Source organism: Ziziphus jujuba, chromosome 3, assembly GCF_031755915.1.
Source record: "Ziziphus jujuba cultivar Dongzao chromosome 3, ASM3175591v1".
Taxonomy (NCBI): Eukaryota; Viridiplantae; Streptophyta; class Magnoliopsida; order Rosales; family Rhamnaceae; genus Ziziphus; species Ziziphus jujuba.
Genome location: NC_083381.1, coordinates 14,478,710 through 14,499,827, shown reverse-complemented (window position 1 = coordinate 14,499,827; position 21,118 = coordinate 14,478,710). Strand labels below are relative to the sequence as shown.

The window sequence follows — 21,118 nt, the reverse complement described above, 5'->3', positions numbered from 1 at the left end:
TAGATTCTCGTATCTCTTATTTCTCACTCATCAAAAGTGTCTCCTATGGTGATTTAGGGATTGCATTTGGTTTTTGTTGTTTGTTGTCTGTTGTTCATTAATATATATATATATATATATATATATGTAAAAGTAATTTTAACTTTATTAGGACAAGAGTTCATTTTTTCCTATTGAGCTTGATTGCTGAACTGGTTAAAGTTGGGGGTTTGTAATACGGTTCCCCCACTCCAAAAGAGAAAATATTGCCCTTTGAATAGTTAGTCTGAAAGACAATTCTGGAGCTATTGAGACTTACGGCTTACCCTATTCCATTGACATCAAAGTGCAAGAGGTTATCTAATAATTTTTTTAAGTAGCTTTAGGCTAACGAGTGGAATATGTGTTGAATAAGAACCAAAAATTTGTTTGGTATTTTGTTGAAAGGTCTATTTGGAAAATGAAAAGGCAGAAATGAAATTGAATATTAACGTGAACTCTTCATTGGCAATTATGTAAGGAATGTTTCAACATATATGCTAAAGGTTCTAAAACATTTTATGAAATTTAGAATAATTTTGTCTATTTATTGGAAATTTGTGGTTGGTATGAAAAATTGATTAAGTAATGATGGTTAGTTGCTTATGGTTATGCTTCTAATTATGATGCAAAATCTGTTGCCTTTAAGGTTTCTACATGTTTGATAATTTGCATTTGGTATTGCAAATATGATGCATACTGTAGTGGCAATTTTTTTATCTGCATTTAGGTGTACGTTGTTTTGCATGGATACTTGGGTCTTTTAGATTTGTATTAATCTTCTTCCTTGACAGCTCTAAAAATGGTAGCTAGATGCTATTAAATTTAAGTAATGTTTGTGGTTTCTCCATAGATAGAACAAATGAGCTCTTGCAAAATAAGGGTAAAACTTCAACTGTTCATTAGTCACGGTTTTGCATGTGATACTTATTTAATTTATTGCTTTACGTAGTTGCATGTGATACTTATTTAATGTATGTCTTTGCTTTACTTAGTTGCCTGGTGCCATCGCTTATCTGCCACCGGTTCTGTATAAATTATGATTGGCTGACGCATTGAATGATGATAGTTAAAGAGGAAATGAAAAATGTGTTTAATATGTATTATTATTATTGGTATATATATATATATATATATATATATATATATATATATATATATATATATATATATTTTATTTTATTTTATTTTTACTAGATATGACTTTCTGGAATAGACAAAGATGGGAGAAAAAAAAAAAAAAAAGACAAATAAGTTTATATACATTGTTAGGAGTTAGAACCACACGTTATTTGTTATAGTTTCACCAGATAAGTTGGGACTTAATAAAGGACGAGCAAGGTGTCTTTGTCTTTGTCTGCCATGTTTCATTGGCTATGCTTAGTCAGTGCTTTACTAAAATCCATTTAATGGTAAAGCAATAATAGAGTTTCATTCATCTCAATCTCTCAATATAAACGAGAAATCTGTGAGAGTATTGAAAACCCAAGAAGTAAGTTAAAAAAAAAAAAAAAAATTGGCGGAAGAGAGTAGAGAGAGGCTGCTGAAGAATGTGGTTTACTATGAGAATTGCCCAGGTTGTAAAGTGGAACAGTATAAAGAGATACAATGTGGTTTACTAATTCGAGACCTTCTTTTTATTTGGATTGTTGTGTTGTGTAATGGTATGCTTTTTCTTATTCTTCTACTGTTTATTATTTATTTATTTTTATTAATTTTTTGTTTTTGGCATTCCAAAGCATTGTTGAATGTTGATCATGTTGATGTTTTGTTTGATTTGTTGCATCTATGATGTGTATTTTGTTCTCTGCTATATATTTTGTACTTGTTAGATTACTGGTGGATGAATTTGATGCTGCACTTTGGAAGGTTGGCAGAGGTTGACAAGGAAGTAGCAAAAGAATTTGATGGAAAACATTTTCACATTCTTTCTTCTTCTTGACACTCTGTTTTTGATAGACATGCTTTGAAGTAGGATTGAATGAAGATCCAACAAACATCTTTAACTTTAATTCAGTTTTGTTAACCTTTTTGAAGTCCGACTTATAGCCTTGTTTCTTCTTCTTCATCTTCAACCTTATATTTTTTTTTTCAAGTTATTTTATTTTATCTGTAAATAGATTAGACATTTATTATTGCCTTTTGTTTTCCTTTTCAAACATAATTTCGTTGTGCATCACACTGATATTTTTTGTCATTTGGTACTTTTTACTTAGATCAATATTATTTATACCATGTTTTTATAGAATTTTTTTAAGAAATGATCTCTTCTTCATTTCTTGCTTGAATCACACATGTCTGGGACCATTTGTATGATCTATGATCTATATGATTTTCTCAGCATATTAATTGTTTATGATTGACTGTCTTTCTCGATTTGTTTGCAGTGCTGCCAATAGCATCTCTGTTTTCATTCCTTTATTTCACGGTAAGTGTGTATTTTATTTGCGAGTGTTTTTTCCTTCATTATACTCATTCGTAGATAGCTTCCAACATTTATAGCATTTTCGATGCCATTGATGGAATTTTTGCATTGTTATTTTGAATTTGACATGTTTATAAGTTTGAATGTGTTACTTGACATGGAAATGTTTCCTGTGTTACTTTTAATTATATCTTATTTTATTTGTCTTACCTTTAGGAAATTCATAGAATGTATCTGCGGACGTCCTTTTAGCATATTTTTCTGACTCCTTTAGTTCCTGAAGATGTATGAAATTATATATTATTTTTTGAAACGAATTTGGATGAATGCCCCTATTTTGAAAGCTTTAATGAAAAATACCCCCCCTTGTGTTGATATGTATATGTTAATGAAATATACCTTCTCCATTTCAAAATTCTTTTATCTACCCTTTTATACCTATTTTATCCTTTAAAAAAATTAAAAATGACTTTTTGTAATATTTATATTTTTCTGGCAGTCTAGATTAATATTTGTTGAAGGTTGGCCATCTACTCAATGTATTGATTGAAATTGGTGTTTTTGTTGCTGTTTTGGAGATTTGGGCATCCTTTAGCAAATCAGTCTATGAAATTGGATTTTGGTTCTATACAATTCATAGAGAGCAAGGGATATTACTGGGTATGAGCTATTGCCTCAATTGTTAGATTTGAACATTTATACTTCTTTATAGATACTTTAGGTATTTAATTATTTTCCTTGAAACTTGTATGTTAAATATTGTAACTAACTGCAGATATTTCATTTGATTTCATCCACGTATCAAATTCATCCAGGTATCAAATCGGTCTCCGTTTTAGTGGAGGTGCCCCGTCTGCTTTTAATGCTGTCACTAAAGTTTGGCATTATACCAATTGTGGTGCCAATTGGTGTTTGAGATTTTGACATTGATGCGGAACATTGGGTCAATTTTGGACTGATACCAACAGAGCTTTTTGTAGGAGCTGTAATATTCTCTAGTTTTTATTCATAAAACACTTGTACAATTTTCTCTTGCTAATTAAGATTTTTTTAGTTTTTGTACATGATTCTCGTGTCAAGATGATGTGTAAGGACCCAATTTCATTATTAAATTCTCCATATTATTTGAGATGTGGAAAAGCAATAAATAAGAAGGATGAGAATTTAAATGGATGGTAATTGAGTTCTCAAATATTGGCTCTCTAGCTTCTGACCATTTGAACTTGTTTGAATGACATGCATTGAAATGTAGTTAGTTTTATATTGTAGACTATTCCCAGCTTGAAAGCTTCTTCCAATCACTTTTAAAATGCGACTCCATGGTAGTATGTCCAAACGAAAGTTGTCAGGAGGGAATTCATTGTGCACTTGTGGAAAATATTTAAATAAATGGATATGAAAGTATAGAATAAATGGAACAGTCTCCCATTTCTCATCTACCCTCATTTCTCATTAACTGTCAAATAAAGTGCAAAATATTTAAACAATTTTTTTTACCATCTCCCATTTCTCATCTACCCTCCCTGCTACCACATTCAATGAATCCTGTGTGTCTCCCTCTCTCTTTCTCCTTTGTTGGTTACGTACCTTTCAGCCTTTCTTCGCACTGACCAACCATTGCAGAAAACACAATACCACCTTCAATTCATTTCACTCTCCCTGCATACCCCCAACCTTTTGTGATAACAACAAGATTGAAAATCTTCATTGTGGAGCCCGTAGACTTCAAAAGGGTGTAATTAAAGTGTAGTTTGTGCGGATCAGAGTTAAAGATTTTTTGGTCTGTGGATATATATATAAATATATGTACAGATATGTATATATTTTTCCCCTATATTGGATTCATTGTTTGTCATGTTTTGACATGATATATAAATGCAAGTTCTATGTTGGTGCTATTTTATGTAAAACAATCCATAAATGGTTTGAAAATTTCCATTTGAAAATTACAACCTTTGTTCGTTACATACGGTCCATCGATAATTACGAAACACTTGCTTGTTGGAAAATTTAGCGGCGGTTCCATCGGAATATTTAATATTTCCATTTTCTGAAAGAAAACCGATTAGACAATCGAATTTGTCCACTTTGATAATGTTATTGTATACGAATGACATACTAAACGTAACTATATTTATGATCTTGAACAAAATAATCCACAAAACACCACAATGTCAACATTGCATCCATTCAAGCTAACGTTATGTTATGATTTAGCACATGTGCCACAAACTTGACATGTTAATCTACTTGATCCACTATTTCTGTTAGAAGTAGCTATTCTACTAGGCGTTAATATGCAACGTTTAAACATAATTATTTGGCTTATTTTCTGTACTCATTTTCTGAAAATGCATTTGTATTTTTTCATTACTTTTGGTTCAGGATTATAGTTAAACCTTCCAGCAAAGATTCTACAAATGCAATTATTTTTAGCCATACGATCTCACAAATTACCACAAGCTTGTGACAAGGAGATACTTATTATGTTTTGAATTGGTAAACCCTTTGTGGTCAATGTCACAAATTTCAGTTCTACTGTTCTATGATGGACCATAGAGTTTATGTTCTGAAGGTACTTGGAGATACCAACGTCAAAGAACGAAGATTATATGTATCAAAAGGAATTGAACGTTGGTAGAACTTGAAGATGTTGTCTACAATGCTCTCAACTTAGATTCTACACAACATCAATTAATCTTCAAGTTTATATACCATGGGTGTTTGTTATGTGAGCCGTACGTCGTGGAAAATGAGGAAGACCTATAGAGTTTTATAAAAGAGTATAGTTCACACAGCCCTCAAGACAGATCTCCACTTATTGTTGATGTGTTATCCAGGGTTCCACAGAGTATTAATACTGCTAGATGTGTTGTGAATAGGATACCTACAAGTTCAGGATTTATGACTATTGCCCCACTATTTGTAGTTCCAGAGACAGCTATATGTACCTCTGATGCTGACATGCAGTCCCCAGTGACCGAACTTCATGCGCTAGAAACTCAACCTGGATTCTTTGGAAAATCAAATTTGTGAAAACGATGTGCAATCTGTGGAACATGATCATGATAATAAGTGCTTCTACATTAATTATATGAATGAATATCGTGGACATGATTATGATCAAGATGAACAATTTGAGGTTGAGGTCAACACTGATCATAGTGAATATGGGTTACGTGACATTTGTTGGACCCAACATTCGGGACTTTCAGCTGGTGATAGTCGACATGGCGATTCTCCTTATGGTAATAGTCCAATTGATAATGTGAATGATGATGTGCTTACTTCTCCTTATACCGAAAACCATTTGGACATTCGACAGGATTCTACCGCATCCATGGATGAACATAGGGTTAACCGTCGCTTCTTATCTGTCAATGCCCATGAAATCATTCGAATCAACCAACTCTTTGCGAGTAAGAATGCGCTATAGAAGAAGCTTAGTCTTTATGCACTAAGGAGAAATTTTGAATTCAAGGTCGAAGTCAGATAGGGTCCGATATGAGATTGTATGTGTAAACGACAATTGCATGTGGCGATTGCATGCTACCAAGCTACATGGTGATAATACAAAGGCCTTCATGATTAGGGCCTTCAAGGATGAGCATATTTGCTCTTTAAATATCATGAAAAGGGATCATCGTCAAGCAATAAATTCAGTTATCGAAGACATCATCTAGCCAACATTTGATGGGATTTCACAGCAATACAAACCCCGAGATATCGTGCATGACATTCGCCTAATTACGGAGTAAACATAAGCTACAACAAAGCATAGGCCACTAAGGAAGTTGCACTATCAGGTTTATGGGGCACGCCAGAAGAGTCATATGCAAAACTTCCTTTATGGAGTCACGTTTTGAAGAGCAAAAATCCGGGCATGTTTACTCGAATTGAAACTGACGATCAAAATAGATTTTTATATTTTTTCATGGCACTTGGAGCTAACATTAGAGGGTTCCAGCATATGCAGAGAGTCGTAGCTGTCGATGGAACTAAACTGAAGAATAGATATAGAGGTTTGTTATATATTGCATCATGTTTGGATGGGAACAATCAAATTTATCCACTTGCTTATGGAATAGGCCCTGGGGATGACAGACACAAGAACATTGCAAAAGCGATACGTACAGTTTTCCCTAATAATCACCATGGCCACTGCACATATCATCTTGGTACAAATTTACGTGCTAAGAAGTTTAAAGGTAATGTCAATGCGATTATATCAAGTTTTAATGATGCAGCTAGAGCATATATTGTTGAGGATTTTGATAAGGCCATGCAGCTTTTAGAAGGGATTAGTATTGAAGTTGTACAATATCTCAAGGATGCAAATCCTGCAAAATAGGCTAGTTCACATTTTCCGGGCAATAGATACAACATAATGACCACTAACATCGCAGAGAGCATGAACTCTGTGCTTCTTGATTCTAGGGATAAACCTGTTTTGCCATTACTAGATCACATTTGTGATGTCTTGTAAAAGTGGTGGTATGAACGTCGAACTAACGCAGCTGCAATGTAAACTCCTGTTACTAATTGGGTGGAAAATATCATGCAAGAGCGCTCAAATAATGGCAGAGGTTTACGTGTTATTCCATTGAACTTATATGAGTTTCAAGTTGTTGGCCATAACGTGTTCGTTGGAGTTGTCAACTTAGAAAATAAGACGTGCTCATGCAAGGAATTTGACATTGATGGATTTTCTTGTGTCCATGCAATTGCAGCATGTAAGCATCGACATATTTCTCCATATATCGTATGCTTAGCGCATTACTCAGTTGACTCACTCCATGACGCATATTCGGAAACCATATATCCACTTGGAGATAAATGTCAGTGGCATGCTCCAGATGATGTCATAAACCAGGTTGTACTTCCACCTCAGATTGGTAAACAGTCAAGAAGACCAAGAAAGAAGAGGATTCAATCTCAAGGAGAGGAGCGTCATCAATATAGATGCAGGAGGTGCAAACAGATTGGTCGCAGCAGTCGATCATGCTCGGTTGCCGTACCTCTTGATAGCACTACCAACAAACAGTACCATTCAACCGAAGGACCATAAAGCGCTCGACGCTATATTAAGACAATGGGGGCATGTTATGCGGTATGCATGTGTTATGCAATGTAGTCAGGAGTGCAATTAGTAGCTCAACTGCGTAACATGTGTTTTGGCATAATAGACGTTGGTTTTATGTGTTCTTTTGTTGTCAAAGTCATCTGCCACATTGTGTTGATAACATATCATTCTATGTTCAGTTTTTGGTATGTTTCTTACTGTTGCACGGATGATATTACTGCCCACTGGTAATGACCGATGCATCGTCGGTAATTGACATTTGTACCCCGTCGTAAAAGAATCATCACAATTCCATCTGACAACTTCAATCATGTGTGTTCCAACCAAGAACATGCTAAATGTAGCATTATTAATGATAACTGCTAATAAAGTAAGAGAAAAAATGACATTAATAAGTGAAAATGTTCAATTTGTTTTTGCTTCAAACATTACCGTAGGTTTCATCGGTAATTACCGAAACCCTTGTGGTAATCATATTTTACCAATTTTATGGCCCCTACAAGTCCCCTAATGTGTGTTAAATGAAAAAAACATGCAAAATATAGATTCTTAAATGATCCTAAGGAGAAAAAACCCCAAAAGTTCAGAAAAAGTTCTCAAATTGGCAAACAAATATGATTACTGCAGGCCTTCGGTAATTACCAATGAAACCTATGGTAATCAAATTAAACTTACTGGAAATATTACAGTAGGTTTCATCGGTAATTACCGAAACCCCTATAGTAATCACATTTTACCAATATTTTGGCCCCCATAAGTCCCTTAATGTGTTTTAAATGCAAAAACATGCAAAATATAGATTCTTAAATGATTCTAAGGAGAAAAAACCCCAAACGGTCTGAAAAAGTTCTCAAATTGGCAAAAAAATATGATTACTGTAGGTCTTCGGTAATTACTGCTGAAACCTACGGTAATCAAATTATACTTTCTGGAAAAATTACCGTAGGTTTCATTGGTAATTACTAATACCCCTATGCTAAACACATTTTACCAATATTTTGGCCCCCATAAGTCCCCTAATGTGTGATAAATGCAAAAACATGCAAAATATAGATTCTTAAATGATCCTAAGGAGAAAAAACCCCAAACGGTCTGAAAAAGTTCTCAAATTGGCAAAAAATTACGATTACTGTAGGCATTCGGTAGTTACCGATGAAACCTACGGTAATCAAATTATACTTTCTGGAAAAATTACCGTAGGTTTCATCGGTAATTACCGAAACCCCTATGGTAATCACATTTTACCAATTTTTTGGCCCCCACAAGTCTCATAATAAGTGTTAAATGCAAAAACATGCAAAATATAGATTCTTAAATGATCCTAAGGAGAAAAAAACCCCAAAAGTTCTGACAAGGTTCTCAAATTGGCAAAAAAATATGATTACTGTAGGCCTTGGGTAATTACCGATGAAACCTACGGTAATCAATTTATACTTGTTGGAAACATTACCGTAGGTTTCATTGGTAATTACCAAAACCCCTATGGTAATCATATTTTACCAATGTTTTGGCCCCCATAAGTCCCCTAATGTGTGTTAAATGCAAAAACATGCAAAATATAGATTCTTAAATGATCCTAAGGAGAAAAAACCCCAAACGTTTTGAAAAAAGTTCTCAAATTGACAAAAAAATATGATTACTGTAAGCCTTCGGTAATTACCGATGAAACCTACGGTAATCAATTTATACTTGTTGGAAAAATTACCGTAGGTTTCATCGGTAATTACCAAAACCCCTATGGTAATCATTTCTTACCAATTTTTTGGCCCCCACAAGTCCCCTAATATGTGTTAAATGTAAAAACATGCAAAATATAGATTCTTAAATGATTACCATAGGGGACTTGTGGGGGCCAAAAAATTGGTAAGATTTACACACGGTTGCTTTGTTCGGTGCCACCCTATACCACTCATTGAATGCCCTCTCTTTCGATGCATCAATATGTTGATTAAGATTAAATTTAACCTTCTTCTTACATGGGTCGGTGTAAGGAGAGATGACGTGATGTGACTGGTGGTAAACTCTACCGAATCGGCTTGTATCACCAACGTTATGTGTCCAATCCTCCACCTCAATCTCAGCTGATTGGTCATGATGTGGATTGTCAACTGAAGCACTAATATCCCACCCCAAATGCAAAGGTTGATATGGCACCAAAGCCCAGGAATCCTCCACATAAGGTCCTCCAGGTACGATAGGCTCAAACGGTGTTGTACAATCCTCATCCCCCTTCCTACCATTGGAACCGTCTATGGGTGCATCAAATTCTTCAGCTTACTCTCCAAATGACGGTGCCACAGGGGATGATGGTTTGGGTGTGCATATGATGTTCGGCCTGCAAAACACAATGGTTATTTTGCAGTTCCCAAACCCTAACAACAAATAATTGCTGAATTACAATATATAATTTAATAATGCTGAAACCCTAAAGTATACTAAGTTGTCTAAATGATACCTGATGCTTTTGTTGGTCAATAACAGAATTAAGCATCTTCCTTAACGATGCCATCTCTTTCTTTAATTCATCAAATTTTGCCTCCAAGCAAGCAAGCTAATCAATATCAATATCCAAAACATAAGTCAATATATATTAGTACAACATATGAAATACAAATTTGCATGTAAGTAACAATTGCATACCTTGAAATTAGCATCTGGAGGGCCACTAGAATGCTCCTCAGTTTTGGACACATCTTTAGCGCCAACGGTGGCTATCGATGCTACAAATGGTGGTGTTGTATAGCGAACTTTATGTATGTTCACTGCTATTGTTCTCCAGTAATCCATAGTCTTCTCCTTATCGGTAGCATCTAACCTCCAGTGCATAACATACTACATGAAATGAAGAAAGTAAAAAAAAGTGAATTTGGTAACTAACTTTGGTAATGTAACTTGAATGTAGTCGTACCATGTAGTCTAAATAAATTTGGCTTACATTGCTATTTAGGTGAACCAATTATGGACAGCAAAATGGTTTGTTGACTTGTAGCATGCCATCCAAGGATCCTCGGACAACGGGTTTCCTGCCGCTCGCCAAAATGGTTACCAAAAGCATGGATTGCTTCAAACCCCTATAACTACAAAATATAAATTATAAGTTATTAAATATAATTTTTAAGTAAACGCTACATGTATTAAGTATGTTACCGTACCTGAAATGCCAATGGAAAACCTTTTAGGTCATATGACTGTGATTTATTCTTTACTGCATGTCCTCTATGCTGGAATGCATTGTGAAATGAGTTGATCGTCTCCTTGTAGCTCAGAATGCCCCATGGGTAGGAATTAAATACCTCAATATCAGCAACCAAATCAATGAATTTTCTATTTATTTGAACCCTTGGATCCATTCCGAGTACACCATGAACTAGGAAATATAGTCACACAATTCTTACAGCATCCCAATCATCCACAAAATGTGTACCCTTGAATATTCATTCCAGTTCGAGCAGTTTCAAGTCAGTCCTATCATTTAGCAACCTCGTGAGCAGCTCCTTTCCTTTGGAAATTTGCATATCATATATGGAAGGGTACCTACAAAACTTTAAGCCACTAATGAGTGCGAATTCCCACTTCTTAAATCGCACTCCAGATCCGCCGAAGTTAAACTCCAGTACTTCTGGATTGTTGGACACAACTCGTCTGCAAAGCAGGTGATGCATTAGATGACCAGAGAACCTGAGGTTCTTCATGTCAAGTAAGTGTCCAAAACATGTTTTTCTATACTTTTCCAGCTGTTCACTTGTGAGGACACTTGTAATTACTTTGTTCGCTTCTATTGGATTCCCGAATGAATGTGCCCTAACTTTAAATATATCGGCATCCTGAAAGATCTGTTCCTTTGGAGCGTCGATGGGCTACAAAATGAATTACATAAATGGAACGGACGTTAACCATTTAATCATACCCTATTTTTCCACCCTAACTTGATAATAATAATTTCCAACCAAATCTTAAGACATATGGGTTCACATTTTTGCACTAGTGGTAATTACTGATGAAACCATCGGTAATCAACCTACAATGAACTAAAAAAAATCCCGATGGCCTATAGGGCAATTACCGATGGCCATCAGGTGAAGTTTTTCTCGAGTTTTCACATTCATGAATAAATACTGACAGATGTCTTATCATTTACTGCACAAAACAACATAAATGAATATAAAACTTACCATCTCAGATGGGGGAGAGGAGAGTGGAATGTGCCCTGGAAGTTTAGTGCTTTCCGTCTCAGCTTTGGATTGCTGCCTAGTAGTTCGTCGATGCTTAAAGTTGGGTGCTGATGTGCTACCACCGCGTCTCTTACTTTGCACCTTCTTACCTCCTTTCTTTGGTTGAGCTCGCAAGTTCCTCTTTGGTGCCATTATAAAGTACAACCTACAAATGTACATTGAGAACATTAATAAATTTTTATCTACCTTTAACCACATTGTCAACTATATTTACATATATAAATATCCACAATCCTCAATTTCATACGCTCTCTTCCTAAGGATATTGTGTATGCCATCTACAAAATATTTATTGAACATTTACTGTATAGCAGTGTGTTTACTTTTAACTCTTTCTATCTTCTTCTTCTTCTTTATTTTTATTTTTTCTTTTTTGGGGATAAAGTGTTTGCGTGTTTGCTTCTAGCTAACCATGTACCTAAAATTTTATGCACCGATCTTCTCTCTCTCTCTATATATATATATATATATATATCTATACCTTTAGAAAGTACTAACAATTAACAAGTACTAACTCTGGAAATCTCAACTTCAATTCTAATTAATCATAAAGTATTTTTTTCTTATCTCCAAGTATTGATTTTTAGTGATAAATTACCCTAGCAAAAAGGAAGAAGAAAAAACTTAAAAGGAAAAAAAGGTCTGAAAAGCAACTAAGATTTCTAATGCGGCTATAGTTTAAAGTGAGGTTTTAATAGAGCAACCCACAATTGTGGCCAATTAGGATGCTACATGCAGAAGCAGATAAAGTGAAACATTGAAATGACTGGAGAGGAAGTAGTCAATTCACCCAAAAAAGAAAAACAAGAAAGTGAAGTATAGAGGTGGAAGACTACATAGAAGCTACGCAACAGACAGATTGTTATAAGCCAATCAAAAGCCCTTAGACTGTATATATACATATCATATTTATGTTATATTTAATTATTTCTTAACATACAATATATGTCTAAAGAATATGCACAGAAAGTTGCAGACTATAATCTGAACATATAGGTTAAGCTGGACTGCAACATGTCCACCACTTCTATATGAGTATGTCAACTAATGTAGCTACATCTCTTCCCCATACTGCTTGTGTTTAACCTGATTTGGTTATAAAAGCTCAGACCTACCGACAGCTATATATGCTATACAAATCATTCACTTTATATTTATTTTATCTGTATAATTAGTTTAGGATCAAGGATTTATCTGTATACAAATCAAAAAAGCAAAATAATTAGTTTCTTAAGAGACAAGTACATTTTTATAAAAATTCTTTTTTTCAACCCACAAAAGCAGTTTTCTAGATAGAGTTTGAGTATCATGCACTAGTGAGATAAAACCTTTAGCTTTAGGATTTAAACTTCGATCAGGGTAAAAATCCTTATATCCCTAAGTTGTAACAAATATATATATATATATATATACATATATTATATTTATTTATTACAAACGAACATTAACATTTTTCTTCATCAAATTCATTGATTTCCCTGCTTTCATGCTCAGGGATGTCGATGGAACCCAAAAAAAAAAAAAAAAAAAATTAAAAACGATGTGTCGTCTGGGTGTCGTTCATCTTAGACGACATGTCATTCGCTCCATCTTCAACCTTTAGCCAGGTTGACCCGAACCCACCTGAATCGATCCCGATCCAATTTTTGACCCGGTTATTTCTCCCACCTCTAGCCACCGTTTAAGGCCAAACCGATCCCCTTTTTTTCCTCTCTTTATTTCCTATTGATACCCATATCAATCTATCCTAAAACCTAGGTTATAATCACTTCCATACAAAAACCTAAATTTCAAATAAACTTCAAAAATTCCACATTTTTAACCGGTTCTAAACACAAATCAAAAGTTTCAATGTATCACATTGTACTAAATCTGTAAGTATTTAATGGTAAGGCAACAAATAAACACAAAAAAAAAAAAAAACCCACACAGGTCGATGGCAAGGCAACAAATAAACACAAAAAAAAAAAAAAACCCACACAGGTCGATGGCAAGGCAACAAATAAACACAAAAACAAATCCACACCGGTCACGGCAAGGCAAAAAATTAACACAAAAACAAACCCACACCGGTCCACGGCAACAAATAAACAAAAATATTAAAATAATTACCTTAGAGATAGTCGTTCAAGGTTGCTGAGATGAGATGAAGTTTTGTTTTTTTGTTTTTTCTTTGTATTTTTAAGGGTGCTGAGATGAAGCTTCCTTTGTTTTTTCCACGGCAAATTTTGTTTTTTTGTATTTTTGTGTATTTTTATAAAATCAATTATTTGATGTACTTTGTTTTCTTTTTCTAAAAAGTATATTTTTGTTATTTATTTGTTTAAAACATAAAAGGATATCCAAGTTATTTTTTATTGTTTTAAGGTAAAAATAGATATTGAAGGGTAGAAAAAAAATAATAGCAAATAAATGGGCAAATATCACTAAGCTCATCCTGAAAGGGATATTGGGCCAAATTCCCCATTGTTTATTGATAATTTCGTTTTAAACGTCTACAATAATTTTTTTTCCCCCGAAATACTATTATATATAAATTCATATTATAATTCAAATGAATTCTAATTTTATATGACTGCTTAGACTCAAATCAGAATTGGTTTAGGATTCCTGCTCATCAAAATAAACAACCCAATTTCAAGTTTTGTTATTTTTAAGAGATCAAATATCCAAACCTAAAGTTTAAAACCATAATACCAATTTAACCTGGATTAATATATATATATATATATATAATTGATAAATAAAAAGAAAAATATAATAAAATTTAGTTGGTGGTTTAGAATTTTTATGGTTTGGAATTTCTAGTATGAAATAAAGAACTTTAATTTCCTGTTTCTAAAATAAAAAGCGCTTGTAGTTCATAGTAAAATAATCTCATGTCATTTGCTGGAAAAAAGTATTTCGTGTAATAGTGATTCCACATAAGTATATTTAATGTGGTATCGAGATTCACTCATTTTTTGTCATATGTTTTCAACAATGTAAAAAGTTACACAATTAAAATAATATATTTTTGAATTTTTTTATTTATGTATTTTCTATTTTAAATGTAGATATCTCCTTATTTTCTTTCCAAAGGTCTGTTACAAATCTGAGTTTATTTATTTTTTAATTATGAAATTGATATAAATTTGAATTGCTTAAGTGTACAGATATGAGTTGCTAATGGAAGAGGAAAGAAAAAAACTTATGGCTGATGACAAAACTTCCATCACCGCTGCATAGAAGAACCCAACCTGCTGCCATTGACAAGTTATCATCATTGAAAAAGAGCCCTAGCACTGCTGCCATAGAGAAGAAACCCCACTTTGTGCTTCCATCAAGAAGAACCTTAACCATGCCACCACGAGAAAGGACTGCAATCTAAATCCTTGGAGGAAAGCCATGATGCCCCTTTTTTTTTTTTTTTTTTTTTGGCTTTTAATTAATAATCTGGTTGAGAGGGATTAAAACATATTTTTGCTTAATTATAAACATATGGCAAAAAATGAGGGGATCTGGGCATCACATTAAATATGGTGATATGGAATAACTGTTACAGGAAATACTTTCTTCATTTGCTGATATTTGAAGTAGAAAATAGCAAATCTAGGAGAGAAAGTTTAAAATATCATATAGAATGAATAAAAATTTTATTTAGAATGGAGATGAAAACTTTAACAAAATAGTGTGATAAAGATAAAATAGACTAGATTATTTGTATCTTTTCAATATTTAATATTATCTTTTAACTGTCAACCCCTACATAGAGGAGAGGAGGGCACTATTTGACGGTAGCAATAGTAGTGCTTATTTTTTAATATGCTTTGGCTCAATTCTTTTGTTGTTGTTGTTCTTCTTCTTCTTCTGTTTTTTGGTTAAATCAGTTCTGTTCTTTTTTTGTTATTTCAATTTTTAGTTGAATTTTAGTATTAATAAAAATCCTTTTTATTTTCCTAGACATTTAAAAGACATTGTTTGTTAGTCAGATTTAAGTGTCTTATTTACTATCTTTTTTTTTTTTAATTCAATTTAACAATTATTTCAAAGTTAGCATGTCCCACGATCGAGATTTTTTTTTCGGTGAATCCCACGACTGAGATTGGTAATACTGTAAACAGATAGATATATTAGATTGGTAAATAGAAATCTCATTGCCATAGTTTTATTTATGGGATGTTTAGGTAGTGGTAAAGTTAGTAGAAATTTAAAATTTTCTAGGAAATTGAAATTTTTTCCTGTTTGAATATATATATATATATATATGATTGAGAACTAGAAAGAAAAATATAATAAGATTTGGTTGGTGATTTATAAATTTTATAGTTTTGAATTTTCACTATGAAATAAGAAATTTTAATTTCATGTTTTTTAAATTAAAAGCACTTGAATGAAATATAAAAGGCTTACAAAAAACTTGGTGCTGCATAGTAAATAATCTTTTTTCATTTGTTGATGTTTGAGCTTAGAAATAAAGTTTAAGCTATCATATAAAATGAATATAAATTTTATCAAAAGTGAAAATAAATTTTATATTGGATAAATATAAACTTTATCGAGATAGTACAATAAAGATAACTAAATTTTATTAGTACGGTATTATCTTTTTCAATATTTAATATTATCATCTCGTGTAATAAAGAAATGAGGCACCATTAAAAAAGAAGCAACAGTGTGTTCATTTTTAATGTGTTCTAGCTCAATTTCGTTCTCATTTTGTTGTTTCATATATATATTATTTCATAAAAGTTGATAATTGAACAAACTTGCATACTTTCCTAACATTCACCATTGCCATCATTAATAATGATTTTTATTAGAAAGCAACGAAGTGAAGAAAATAAAATAAAATTTTCTTATTCACTCTTTCTTGACTAAGCAAGATATTCAGTCAGGAATATTTATACATTTGCACTGCTCTTGTAACGAAAGGAAAGCACGGTAAAAAAATTTCAATTCCTGTAATACTTTTTTACCTAACTAAAAAGAGAGTCCTTTTTTTTTTTTTTTTTTTTTTTTTTTGCTAGTGTGGCTGTTGCCCCCAGGCACCCCAACCCACCCCATAGACTCGAACCTGGCACTCACAGGCCAAGACTAAAAAGAGAGTCCTTTTGGATGTGAGGAGTGTGTTTCCACATATGGTTCACATGGTCAGTTGCTAGAATTTGAAACTTTGATTTCCTCCTTGTGCTCTCTGTTGTTGCTGTGATGTGATGTAAAGGTTGGACGACTGTTGACTTCATCGGTTAACCCGCCAAAACAGGTGAGATTCCCAGGTCTTTTGGGAAAATTTACCCTTTTAAAAGCCTTATCCAGAAGCTTCACAACAAAATGGGCGTTTCAATATTGAACTAACCAAAACCCAACAACAAAAATACATGAAGAAAGAATAAGTCAAGAAATACTTACTTTACCAGAAAACAAAGTTTTGAACATATATTGATATCGAAAATTCAAATAATTGCACAAAAGGAATTTATTAAGCTTACGCTATGTCCATCGATTCGGACATATATCGAAATCGGAAAGCCTATGAATATCAGCTATTACCAGAGGACTTGGGCGGCTGCCTATTTTAGGATTTTTGTTCGAATGCTTATATTAGGAAATTACTCAGCGTTCCCTTTTATTTTTTATTTTTATTTTCTAGTTAACTACATTTACTTCCCTCCTCAGAAATCTAATTTAAATCACTCACGGGAAAACACCAAAAACAAAGCCAAGCTACTCTTTTCAACCAGCAAAAATTGGAAAATGCATTAACAAACACCAACTCAACAACAATGAAAAAATCTGTAACAAAAAAAATAATAATAATAAATAAATAAAGAAAAGAGTTGTGAATGTAGAAAGAAGGAATTGAGAAACAACTGTAAGTCAAGAAATAATAGTAAAAAAAAAAAAAAATTAAAATCATTCTAACATGAATCTGACTCTATATGTATATGGTTGTGCTCTGTGGAATGAAAATGGAAGTTTGCTTCCTTTTTTTTTTTTTTTCCTTCGGGATTTTGTATGTTTAATTCAAGAACTTCCCTATTAATATTTAGCATCATACGGAGAAGAAGATAGTTAATGCAATATATGGTGGAGTATGCTGGGGTGGAACTGCTTGAAGATTTTTCGAAATAATATAGTATGTTCAGTTAATGTATATCTTTAATAATAAATTTATTTTATAAAAATTACAATATTTATGGAAAAGCAACAAATGCAAATGTATGCATAGCTCGCTGCTTGGTAATGCAACTGGCTTCTTCAACTGTGTATAATTTAGCCCAATGTATACTTTTCTGAACACGCATTCGAAACATACCCCCTCTTTTTCAAATAATTATATTTCTACCAACATCTTTACTTAAATTATCTATTTTATTTTAATCAAAAAATAATCTATTTTATTGTCTTTATACATGCATTTGAATTATTTTGATTGTTTCTTAATATATGATTTATTTTAATATGATTGAGGGAGAAGAGAAGTAGATGAGTATTTTTTTATAATTTTTTATAAAAATAAATAAATAAATACATTAAAAATAAAACAAGTAAAAATCTTTTTAAGGTGTATATTAAACAAGAACAAAAATAAAAAACAAACTAGAATTGGAGAAGAATATTGGTATTGGAACCCACCAAGGTTTAAAAAATCTAAAATATTCTCGATATTTATTCGATATATCCAATTTTTCTTGGGGTGGAAATGAAATTTAAATTCCAAATAGAAACGGATAAAATTTCCATAAAATTAGTCAAAATTTTTGAAATTTTCGCTATAATTTTTATGGAAATTTCTAAAATTTTTATGAAATTTCCATCGAAATGTCGAAAATATCCATAAGATTTTCTAAATCTTTTCGATTTTGTTTTAAAAAAAATTCACAAATATTATTGATATTACTAGTAAATATTTTGTTCAAGTTAACTTCATTGATAGTTTTTTACCCTTTAATAGCCTTTTAATCTTTTAGTGATATAAACAAAATAGAATGAATTGAATTGAATAACATTAATAAATTCTATTTATTGAATATTGATAAAGTAAAATACAAAAATTGGATTATATTTTTTAACCTGGCAAATCTTATTGCTGGAAATATCTTTTTTACAAATGTGGATAAATAGATGATGAAACATATACATGTGAAAAAATAATGTTTGTTTGAAAAATAAAAATATATTCCTGATAACTCATAATTTTTTTTTAATATTTTTGAAAAAGAAAAATCTAGTAGTGATGATTAATTTTAAAGGCTTATGAGAGAGCCAACTAGAATTATTAATACTTCAGCCCATCAAGTGGTACACATTCACAATTTGACACTTTTAGTAGTTGTTCTAGCTTAAGTGGTGATAAAATAACTTCAATAAATTATTTGAATTAGAAGTTAGAAGAGATAGTGGCCAAAAGGGAATCATCAAGTTGAAGAGTTTGATTAAGCTCATTTACTGGTGAACAATATTATATACATGCAACACAAGATAAAGATCATTGGAATAGAGATGCAGGTCAAGAAATCGGTGCTATTAGAAAATATTATATAAGTAAAGAGAAATCTATAATGGAGATATCACGACAAGAAGATTATTCGATTTCAATGAATTTTATATCAATAAGGGTTGGAAGTCATTTTCATAACCCTTATTCGAATGTCATCAAGTAGCAACTTATGAATACCTGCTCAAACTCAACTATAAGAAAATAGTAGTTATGCATATAGTCAACTAATAATGCAAGATTCATATGGTTGCCATATTAATAATTATATGCAAAATTATTGAGGAGATATATGTTTTCATAATTACTTCTCACATTTTACATCTTAAAATCAAAATGAGGAAGAGATCGATGATTTTTACCACCCAGAAGTTCTATATGGTATTAAGATAATATTTATGAAATCAATGTAATTGTAATAATCTTTTTATATATTTTAGTTAATAAATAATTTTATCAAATATGTATTTTTGACATATTTATATTAATAATAATTTATCTATGGTCATTAATGCTTATTATAAATTAATTAACTAAGAAGAATATAACATCCATTTAAAATTTTAATAAGTTTTATAATCAATTTGATAATTGATAGATTAAATAAGCCAATTCTAAAATTTAAATAAAAAATTTTTATTTTTTAAAATAAATTTCCATCATTTTTTATAATATTTTTATCGATATTCAATATTTTCGGATATTTTCATTGAAACTTTCATATTTTAAAATCTCGATATTTCTGTCAATACTAATTTTTTGAATCTTGTAACCTACTACATTCCAACCTCAATTTGGGCTTGTTTGTGGTCATTCCTTTGCAAGGTTTAAATTTTCAAAATTTTTCGTGAAATTTTCATGAAATTTTTATTTTTCAAATATATCGAAAAAAAAATTCACTTTTTAAGTGAAACGGATATAATTTTCATAGTATCTATTAAAATTTTTTATATTTCTCCATAATTTTCATGAAAATTTTCATCATGATATCCATCTCGAATCTTTCATAATTTGGTTTAAAAATTTATAATTTCTATGAAAATTTTTGAAATTTTCATAAATTTTTTTACAAATTTCCTTAGAAATATCTATGATTTTTTTGTTAAATTTTTTTATCAAAAATTTTTATAAATATTATTGATGTTTGGTAAAAAAAATTTATCAAATTAATATTATTGATAGTTTGTTTTACCTTTTAATTGTCTTCCAATAATCAAGTAAATAAAAATAAAAAAATTCACATTTAACAAACATTATTCAAAATTACATTAGATAAGTCTACCTATTATATTTTTAGAGAAAATTAGTATTAAAAGTTACAAGTTTACTTACCTATTATGATTTTTTTTACAATAATAAATTTAATATTTGTATAAATATTACAAAGTAGATAAATATTAGAATGTAGATAAAAATTGAAAAATATGCAGAAAATATATTTTTTAAAAATCAAGATTCAAAATTTCAATATTGATGGTATTTGATTTATGCGAATTTAACTCTTAAATATTCATATAGATGATATATTGATAATTATATGCAAAGTTATCAAAGATATATATTTTTTAATTGTTATTTCTCACAAGTCGTATTTTAAAATGAGAACAAGGAGAAGACAAACAGTTCTCAACCAACTAGGAATTTTTAAAACATTAAAATGATATTTATAAAATATAATGTTATTGTAATTAATAAATAATTTAATATATATGTATTGTTTTGCATTTTTGATTAATAATAATATATTTTTAACTATTAATGCTTATTATAAATGAATTTATTAAGAAAAATATAATATTCATTTAATATTTTTATAATTTTAATAATCAATTTGATAATTAATTAATTAAATAAGCTAATACTAAAGTTTTAATAAAAAA

General features: G+C 31.2%; 1 protein-coding gene across 1 annotated transcript in view; it reads left to right on the top strand.

Annotated features, from left to right (window-relative positions):
* LOC107405604 (disease resistance protein RPP13) overlaps positions 1 to 21,118 on the top strand; it is a 37,283-nt gene that overhangs the window by 7,771 nt on the left and 8,394 nt on the right. Inside the window, exon 6 of the mRNA XM_060815351.1 lies at positions 2,406 to 2,446. Within this exon, the coding sequence (XP_060671334.1) occupies positions 2,406 to 2,446 (41 nt within the window). The remainder of the gene's footprint in view (positions 1 to 2,405; positions 2,447 to 21,118) is intronic.